The 10,689-nt window shown below is 45.9% G+C and overlaps 1 protein-coding gene across 2 annotated transcripts in view; it reads left to right on the top strand.

Annotated features, from left to right (window-relative positions):
• Positions 1-2,259: 2,259 nt before the first annotated feature.
• TUBE1 (tubulin epsilon 1) overlaps positions 2,260-10,689 on the top strand; it is a 317,390-nt gene continuing 308,960 nt past the window's right edge. The window contains exon 1 of one of the 2 annotated variants that reach the window (XM_069607852.1): positions 2,260-2,335. In XM_069607852.1, the coding sequence (XP_069463953.1) occupies positions 2,311-2,335 (25 nt within the window). In that variant the 5' untranslated portion in view covers positions 2,260-2,310. The remainder of the gene's footprint in view (positions 2,336-10,689) is intronic. The other variant, XM_069607853.1, reaches the window with a different exon arrangement.

Genomic DNA, 10,689 nt, shown 5'->3' with positions numbered 1-10,689 from the left:
GGCATTCAAGTGCCGTAGATTGCCTTGTTTTTCATTCTGGAATGTAGGCAGATATGCCTGGCTCACAGCCAGTGTTGCCAGGTCCGCTTATTATAAGCGAATTTGGGCTTCTTTTTGCCCAAAGTCGCTTATAATTTTTGCTGGTCGCTTGTTGTGGTTTTTGTCCGCTTATTACCCCTATTAACCGCTTATTGTTGTGCTTGTTCAGTTCACTGATTAAGCGCTTAATAGGGGTAATGAGCGGGCAAAAAGCGTAACAAGCAAAATCACTTCACCGCCGGGGCTCTGCTTCAGTAACATGAATGAACTTCCCTGGCAGTCGGCACTCTTCAATCCAATCCTCTCTGCGGCGCAGCGACCCTTGCTGCTAAGTTCCATTAGCAGCAGGGGTCACTGTCAGTGCCGCAGAGGTGAGGTGAAGAAGTACTACAATAAGCCACGGGGAAGTTAACTCTTATTTAAATCATGTTCTAGGAGTTAACATCCCTGTGGGGCGCCTTCACTTTTCCAGATGCAGAGCGGTTTTTGGTTTCTACGAAAATCGTGTTTTTTTCTCATGTTTGGACATGTGTAAGTAAGCACGCTAGACATTAAGGTTAGCCACGATGTGTAAAGTAGGCGTCTTACAATTCCTGTAAATAAGCAACAATTCCACCATATGTTGAGGCATTTAATTTGTATTCACCATGTACACTTATATTTTAGAATGTCCCAAATGACCAAACTTGGGACACCCTTGCATTACTGCTTGTGTCAAGAAAGAAAGAGTCCATGCACAGTCTCTGCAATGGTGTTGCATTGGAGAAGTGACGTTTTGGGAAATTGGCATTCCGTGAATAAGGATATCAAATGAACATTGGAATAGGGCTTGAGGATTAATATAGAACACAGACTATGAACTGCAAATAGGCTAAAACCAGCCAGTCAAAACGGAAAGTTGCAAAAGATAACAAGATAGCCTCTTCTGGCTGCAGAACAGATGGCAGGAAAGCAACGGCAAAAGCGGCTTTGCCACAGCAGCACTCTGTGAACAATGTCATCTAGTGGATGAGCGGACTAAAGATGATATGGCAAATGATGCAGCCAAAGCCAGTCAGGCAACGAGTGAAGGACTATGGCACAAAGTAGCAATGATTAGTTGTTAGTGGCAGAATGGTAGGACATGAATATTGCTACCTGGACTAGGGTTGGAATGAACTGTTCCTCAAAAGATAATAAAATATATTGGAATACAAAATAAACTAACTACAGGGTGGAATGGGTCATGTGGACAAGCTTGTGTTTCACAAGTGCTAGCCAGCCTTCTTTCACATTTGCTGGAGGAGGTTGATATTGAGAAGTGTCATGTTTTTAGGCGGAAGGCTGGGCACCACAAGAATTGAAGATCGTTGAGTGGCAAGCACACATAATAAAGACTTATAAGTCACACACATACAAGAAATTAAAATAGACACTAATTGTTAGAAAAATAAAAAGCATTTTTTTAATAAATGCTTTTTGTTATAACATGTTATGTTTATGTTCTCTCTATGTATAGTTGCGTTATTGTTATCTTTCTTACTTTTGAGACCTAGCCACAGTGTTTTAGAGGCGCGCTTGTTTTCTCAGCTTGTTTGGGTGGGGGTCAGCTTGTTTTGAAGCATAGCTCTCAACTCACACGCTTTTGGCGGGTGTCACCCGCCTTGTAAAGGGCTGAATCACCCGCCAAGCCTCCAGCACTCCCATTCATTCCAATGGGCGTCTCACCCGCCAAAAACAAAATCGGGTGATTTCACCCGCCTTTGCAGCACAAATGGTTGAGAGCTATGTTTGAAGGGGTATTCATCTTATTTTTTCCTTCCGACCTGGGAACATTGCTCACAGCCTCCAAGCAGTTGAAAACTGTTGATAGCTGTCTTCACCCCCAAAACAATTTGTTGCTCCGCCCCTTTCTGATCACCACACCTTTTATATTTGTGTCGTTGCTGGATGTCATGCTGCACAAATAAATCCACGCTCATTTGTCCTGGCCTGTACCGCAGTCTCGAACAATAAGGTTAATGTGTCTCGTTTTCGGATGAATGCTCGTGTGTGCGTCCATCAGTTCCCAGATCAACGGCACTGGGCTTCCCGTTCGCAGAAAGATCAAAAGTGATTCAGCGCAGTGGATGTACGGGACAGTTGTAAGGAAATAAACTAGTTGTCAAGACACACCTTTCATGGAACGTTAACTGTAGGTCACGTGATGAGTGATGAAACCGCGTTGCTAGGTGCATTCCTCTAATGTAGGCAGGTTACTACAATTCAAGCCACTCCAAACATACAAGCATCATGACCCAGTCTGTGGTGGTACAGGGTAAGAGCAGCACGCCTTTCTCACCCCTTCCTACTTACAAGCTCTTACAGAGAGTCCCATAAATAACTACACGGATTACCCACAGATGCTCTTAAGTATGCCGTCTTCGCAGCCCCCGAGTGCATTAAAAGATCGCTTTTTATACCAATGGCTGTTTTATGCCCTAACACTTCTCAAGCTCCTTTTCATGGATTGGCCCATGCAGACGAGTTGAAGAAGAGATGGGACATAACCTATTCAATGGTACAGAAAGCGACATTCTCGTTCCTTGGCGGTAGCATGCTTCTATATGTTTTCTCACAGTAGCATCAGAGTATGAAGAATTCCCCAGACGGTCGCTTCAAATGGGTTTTCGAAGGGTATTCTACGGTATCGGGCTCAATTCACAACCGGTCAGTGGGCACTGGAGGGTATTATGTATGTGTAGTGTAACAGCTAAATAGATATGATTGTCAAATAGTGTGACTGTCCCACGGAAATAAGTCAGGCAATTGTTCCCTCCAAGCCCCTCCTTGTGCCAGTTGTTGCCCATTCAGGTACCAACCGTCGTGACCTGACCCATTCCAGTTCCATTTAGTCCTGTGCCCTTATTCAGGTATAGTGCCCCCGTTATTTCCAGTTCCCTCTTCCTCGTACCAGTAATTAACCTCCACACAAGAAACCTATTTAGTCGTTTCTTTAATGCCCATATATCGCAGCCCTCTACAGAGGGTATAATCCCCCCTGGTCAACATTGTGCATTACTTTTAATGTTCCTGCTATCCTGACAGCAACTGCAGTAAGTGGCTGTGATACCTGCTGCTGCTTACATCCTCTCTCTGCTTTGCTCGGAGGGGAAACGTGTGCCCCCTTCTGCCTACCCTTCTTGTTGGACTTTGGGTGACAAGAGAAGGTGGGAGATCTGGTTTGATACCCGGCTGGCAAGGAGGCCTGATTGAGGTCATGAGGCGGCTCTACATTTCTGCTGTGTGAGAATCACTCTGCATCTTGTCTCCCAGTGAGTGAGGAAGGCAGGGTGGCTGGGCCTTTAGCAGCCCGCTTTACCTGCCTCATTGGTGTCTTTTTTTTTTGTAGTCCTTAGGCCGGGACATTATCATGGTGCCTGCCGTGTTTGAGACCGCATTGAGCAGGCTACTGGTCACGTAACCAGGTCCTGCCACTTTGCTGCTCCGCCCACCATCAGATTTCGTACCTTCTAGGCAGCTACTTAAGGACTCCATGTCAGCCCCAGGCAGACATCGTTGAAGTGGCTGCTGGTCATTTGACCATACCGTGCCACTCAGTTGATTTGCCTAAGACCAGGGGTTGGGACTTCCAGACAGTTACTTATGGACTCCAGCCCACCTCCAGTCCATGCAACTCAGCCTCTCCATCCACCACCTCTTTCACCAGTGTCCTCATCACCGACGTCCTCATCCCTGATGTCCTCAGCAAAGGACGGATGAAGACAAGGACCTCACCTGATAGGACCAAGGGCCAGACCCGCTGTCCTGCATTTCACCTACAGACTAGTTGCTACTCGGGTTTTATGGGTATGTTTTTTTTTGTATGATAGCTTTACTGTCAATCGACAATATACCAATGTTATTGCAGTGTAGCACAATTATGTGCGTTAACTTAAATAATCTTTTTAAACGTCACAAATTGTCAGAAAGTCTAACAATACAAGCATACACGCCGCCAAGAAGTTATCTTTATATAAATGTGTTTTAGAGCACACGTCAAAAGTAGGTAGCATGTGGCTCAGGACTGTAAGATGGCCCAACCAAGCTGCCTTCTTCCTCTCCAGAGTGCACTGTGGCTTCACTGAGCACACAGTGAACACTGACTCCACACATAACCAGGAGAAAGATGCCCTGCGCCCAAGCTGGATCAAAGAAAGTCTAAGAAAGGGTTAAGGAAAGGCCAGAACTTCAACCCTTTCAATGAAATGCCCCCCCGGTAAGCCCCCAACACTTTGGAGAGCAGGGAGTGTCTGTGACTCAGAAAAATGAAATCTTTTAGCTTATTCCTAAGTGGTAATTTAGCGGCTCATCTTCCAGCTGGCTGCCCTTCGTTGTTCTGCAGTGCAGGGGATACTTAATATGTCCCTAGAAAATGAGGCGGCTGATGGTATATATTCTCTAGGAAACATCTGTCTTCATAAACCTAAGACTGTGTCCCCTCAAATATGTATTTGCTAGTCAAAGATACATCTACCCTAAACTTGCTCAACAGTCACAGATGCTTCTCACCCTTCTTTTCAGTTATTTGATGTGGTGAGGCAGTGAATACTTTTGGGCATTGGTTGTATTCAATGGTATGATTGATAAAACCAGAGACTTCAACTATTGCACTACACATTAGTATTCTACCTTATTATTGAGAATAATATGTATATAATCAAATCTAATTTATAAACCACACTGCTGCCTCCCCCAACAGATGCTTCTTTAGCTATGCTGTACTGAATGTATTCTTCCTATTTCTTATAATATATTGCTTTTGTGATCAGGTATGTTCTTCTTGGTTGTAAAACATCTACACTTGGAATTACTTGAACCAAAAAAGTACTATGATCCTTTTATATTTGAAAATCTTAAACTGACACTGATTGTTATTAACATATGCAGGTAGACTTTTGCTAGCTGAAGGCTTTTGGGCTCCCCAAAACAACAGTTTGAAATGGGACTCGATACATCTTTAGCTGGTTCTGGAGGCACCTATGAAACAATTGGGAAATGGATCTTTGCTGGCAATCATTCACTGATCCTATCCAAAGCGGGGTCAGTGAAAGTGTGAGCATGTACACACTTTTAAATGATGTATGCTTACTAAACCATAGACCCCTGTTTTGCTTTATCCTGACCACGTGGAGGGACCTTGTACTTACATCCCCAGGACCCTCGCAAAATTAATTATTGGACTCGGGCAAAGAAGTACACATAAAACGCTGGTTATAATAATAATATAAATGGCTCGTTATAGGCCCTTTATTCACTCATAACATACATAAAGAAAAATAAACACATAATCAGTTATACATCAACATAGAAAAAGAGCATCACTGTTAGGATAGTTGCAGAAGACAGCTTCATCTCGGCCACCACGACACTGCTTAGTCCCACAGCAGGTAGGCAAAGAGATCACTCGTAGTAACGGGGTCTGGAGCGGAGCGTCCTCCCTCTCAGGGAGACTGCATCCTCAAGATCCAAATTCTTGCTGCCTTCCCAAGAGGAATACCTCTACTCTTTATGAGGCTAATCCCTGCCCCTCATGGGTTACCAGACTGCCCTTGGCCGAAGAGCAGACAATAAGCATGAGGAGCAAAGAGTGGAAAATTCCAGTTAGAAGTGGAAAAACCCAGCTTCCCTCCTTGCCTTCGTTCCCAGTACCCCTTATCACTGCACCTGCAGAATGCTCCGACTCCATTTCTGGCTTGTCCTTCGGCAGGCAATACAACAACCATTGTCCACAGTTCGTTCTTCTGACATAAATATGTGACCTTGACCCTCATTACAACACCGGCGCTAAACCATGGCGCTATTAGCACCATGGTTGGTGCCGGTGTTGTAACGAGTCCGCCATGGTGAAATGGGGAAATACCGCCCCATTCCAAGGTTGGCGGGGCGGTATTTTCCCATTTCACCATGGCCCTTACCCATTCCCATTTTTGCCCCATAGGGCTCCATGGGAATGGGGAAGGCGGCAATTACGGTACCGCAAATTGCGGTACCGTAATTGCCTGCGAGGTCCCTTTGCGGGTCCCTACTTTAACGGCTGGTCCAGACCAGCCGTTCAGGTCGGGTCCCGCAAAGGGACCTCGTAGTAAGGTGCTAAGTGGTTAACGGCACCGCAGCCTTTTACGGCGCCGTTAACCACTTAGCGCCAGGGTCGTAATGGGGCCCCTTGTCTTCTGTGCAGAAATGCATGTTTACTTGCTGAGCCCATGAAAACGTAGGCTTTCATTGATGTTTGATTGCGGTAGATGGAAATGAATGTCCAAGATGGCAGCGCATTAGCGCCATGTTTTCTTTGCTCATTTTTGCACACTCACTACACTCCCCCTCTTTGAAAATCGGGACATGTCATTTATTAACTTAACTGTTTTGGGACCTTATGTGTATTTCTATTTTTGATGTACGCAGACTGCATGCAACAAATGTAGGCTTAGCTACGCTTTAGAAATTAAAATAACATTGCTGACACATGACATTTAGAAGGCACGCACTACATACCTCGTTAATGCTGGTAAAGAAGCCTTTCCTATACGATTGAACTACTCTGGGAAGGTGTTACCTGATAAGAGCCTGCAGTGTCAAGCTCCCCACATACCTTCTAGCAAAGTGAGTCCACTCCCATTATATTCAAAAGTGGTGATCCGGTGAGGAAAGGCAGACAACCACTGTTAGGCCGATCATAGAATCCCCGTCCCATTCTCCAAATCTTCATGCAGGCCAGTTAGGCAGCTTAGAGTCCAGTCTCCCGACTGAATGTTGGAGACACAGCCAAGTCACTCACTGCCCATATAATAGAGTCAGGGGAGTTGCTAGGTATGGAAAAGACCCGGGGCTACGCTGATGTCGGAACTGTTGGGACTGGGGGCTAGCTAGTCTTTTGGCTGTAGCTCCTGAGATTCTATCCGGGGCTACAACCAAAAGATCAGGGGCTATAGCGCCCTTAGCCGCCCCCCCACTAGCAACGCCCCTGAATAGAGTCAAAGCAAAGGATCTCTGCCTCTGCCCCTCCCCACACACTATAATTCGTGAGCTCATGCAAAGCGTTCTACGGGACCTTAACTTGTGCACTTTAACAGACATATTGCAGCCTTGGGCACAATTTATGTTCCTGCTATCAAGGTGGTTACGAAGCAACCAGTCTTGATAGCTCCCTGACACCTCTTTCTCTTAATATTCCATTTCACTTTGACCAGAACAACATTTCCAAAGAAATGCTGTTTACAACTCCCTGCTTAAACTTTACCATTTGGCATCCCCTGTGCCCCGTCCTACATATATATATATATATATATATGGCATGATCTATGGCTTGAGTGTAACACGTATAGACCCCAGGAAGTTTCTGCGCTGCCCGTGGGAGGTTGGTTTGAAGGAAAGTGTGTTTATCCTTTTAAAGGAAAGATGCCCAGGCAATACGGGTGTGGCATGAGGTAGCGTTTCTAGTCTTGATTGGAGCGTCAGGTAGACTGCAGGAAGCTGCTCCGCCGATCTGACACCAGCTTGTATTTTAGTTCGTTTCAATGAGGTGATTACTCAAAGGTGCTGGTGGCCAATCAGCTGCGCAAAACAGGAATATGGGCAGGTGTTAACAGTTTCCACGTGTGCTGCCCTGTGTGCATCTACTTTGCTGCAACTTTCCCCGGTGCCAGACAATTCAGACCGGGAACATTATGCTTCCGAAGGTGCGAGAGCAAATCCCCTCTGCACTCAATGCAGCCTCTACAAGTCTAATTCAGTAAACTGGTATAAACAAGGTGGTGATTATTATGATTAAAAGAAGGGGTTCACAGTAATTATACCGGTGTTCCGTTGTACCCCTAGTTGCTACTACTGCTACTTGTTACAGAATGGTAATGTTTATTTGTAAAGTGTCTATACACAAGGCAAGTGTTTCAAAGCGTTCAAGGCGGGAGGGAACAAGGGGAGAGAAAAACAAATCATTCAGAGCCCTTGAGTTTCTGAACGATAACAGTCTGCCCAGGCATATTAATTGCATATAATACAAATAACAGTGCAGATAACAGCAAATGGGAATGATGATGATTCTGCAGTGTTTCCAAGAGCATAGAGGCGCCACCATGCCGGAGGGGAGACAGGGAGGAAAAGATAGACGATCTTCAAGGCATGGTACGTTCTGATCATGCAAGTGCACAGACGGTACAGTAGAGAGGGATGTTGTGGGTTGGGGGGTCCAGGTACACCCAGTTAGTCAGAACTGGGTAAGTGCTGAGATGCCATTCTCAATGGTCATTGACCAAGTGCAGTGGCAATGAGGCAAGTGCAGGCCCTGGGGCAAGTACTGGAGGACTGGCGAGGGTGCCAGGGACCTGTGAGACTCTGAGGTATGCCCGGCGGCTTGTCAAAAGACATCACCCATGCGATATTCCTACCCGCAGGCTACGGCATCCAACATGTCGACTGGCCACAAAGGGTAGGAGGCAGTGTGGCAATCAACAGTTGCCGATTGGCCATGCTCTTATCATCCCCTCTCCCATAACAAGCTTATTCTAATCGCTTGCCTGCTGGTTTCCTTTATCTCATAAAGAATTCATCACCTTCCACCTCATCTACAGACCACCTTACAGGAGTGACTCTATTTCTTGCCGACATCTGAGACTTACTCTCCTCTGCTAAATTAGCACACACTAACAATGTCTTTCTTTGAGATTGTAACATCCCAGAGTCTAATACCGACAATCACTACATTTAGTCTTTACATTCTCTCTCCTCATCACCTGCAAAGACCCTGTCACACTCAACTGGTCTGACCACAACGCCATCCCACTGCAGATCACCCACTCGACCAGTGCACACACAAGTCAGGGTAAACACTTCCTCTCTCAGTGCTGCTCCTTCAAAACCTTCTCGGTCAATGAGCCAGAAACAATTTTCGCAGACTTCTCCACCAGAGGGAATGCCTTGGTCCTCCTAGAATTATTCAAAAATTGTTAAGAAACTGGTGAACACTCATACCTCCCTAAAAACCAGCAACGATAAAAGCATATTATACGCCCTTTGATACATCATTGAGGTTGCCTCCAACAAATGCTCAATCAGAACCCTAGAGAAACTGTGATGGAAAAACCATAACCCCAAGATCCTAACCTCAGATCTCTCTGTAGGGTCCTGATTACCAGGGCCAAAGCTGCTAACTACTCACCACCATTGCAGCAGCCTCTAACAGGAGCATAGCCCTCTTTGAAGTAGTGAAGCATTGTAACAAGCCCTCACCCGACACAGAGGTTCCAGCAACTCAAATAAAGTGCTTGAATCAGCAATTTGTTTTATTTAAAAAAAATAGACAAAATCTGACAAATCATCAATTCAACCTCCCACAGCATTAGCACCCCATGGACGCCAGCATTGACACTCCCCATGTGGACCGAATTCCCTTCTCTCTCTCCCTCAGACCTTCTAAAAACAATCACCTCACTCAAACCTACTTCCTACTCTGACGATATCACCCCGTTCTCCATTATTAAATAGCTGATGGCCCTGTGCTCAATGCACATTCATCATTTCTTCCTCCCTCACAGAAGGCTCCTTCCCCATTCCCAGACACCCTAAAGACCCGCCTCATATGACCTCCTTTGAAAAAGCGACCCTAGACCCAGACACCCTGGCCAACTACCAGCCCGTTATGAACCTCCCGTTAATTGGCAACATCTTGGGAAGAGTAGTCGCTACACAGCTACTCGCCAGAATAGAACTACTACACATTCACAGTTCCGCCCCAAGCGTAGCATCGACACAGCCACCGTTCAGGTGGTGGATGATGCCGCCCAATTCATGGATAAGGGCGACTCTTGCCTCCTCGTCTTTGACCTCACGGCTACATTCAACACCACATCCTCATATCACTCCTTGCAGACAAGATCGGATTCTCTGATACAGTCCTCAATTGGTTTACCTCCTACCTCTCAGGCAGACACCAGGACGTCCAGATGAACACGTTGGGTTCTAACCAACTCCTAGTCTCCTCAAGGCTTCATCCTACTCACTACTCCTTTGTAACCTTTATATGGAGCGTCTGGGCGCACTTCTCAAAGATCCCAATATATACGTCCACTAATACGTGGACCATACACAGTTGAACATGAGTTAAAAGCACACAGGACTTCGGTCGTCTACGTGATTACATAGTCATCATCCAGTCCTGGATGTCGACTGCCTACCTCAAACTAAACCGACCAAGACCGAATTCATCCTCATCGGTCCCCCCGCTAATCAACAACTTGTTCACCAATGGTCCAGTGATCTGCTCCTAGAAGAATTTGATCTGCAGCTATCGGATTCAGTTAAATCCTTAGGCTTCGCCGTTGACAGCAGGCTGTCCTTCCAGAAATACAGAGCCAAGAATACCCAATTGGCCTGGCTCCAAATCTCCACCTTTTTACTAAATCAAATCCTTCATCCCTCTGGAGGACTTCCGGACTGTAGTGCAGGAGCTTGTGGTCTCGCATTTCAATGGAGGAAATGCCCTCTTGTTAGGGCTGCCAGCTGCTCACTTGGCTTCCCTAAATGCAGTCCACAACGTCTTATTATGAGTGAGCAGAAATTCAACCTAATCACCCCCATCCTATGATAGCTACATTTGCTTACTATCCAAGCTGGGTAATGTTCAAGACTGCATGT

Source organism: Ambystoma mexicanum, chromosome 4q (genome assembly GCF_040938575.1).
Source record: "Ambystoma mexicanum isolate Mex_15411 chromosome 4q, UKY_AmexF1_1, whole genome shotgun sequence".
NCBI lineage: Eukaryota > Metazoa > Chordata > Amphibia > Caudata > Ambystomatidae > Ambystoma > Ambystoma mexicanum.
This window is presented reverse-complemented; position numbering and strand designations above follow the sequence as displayed.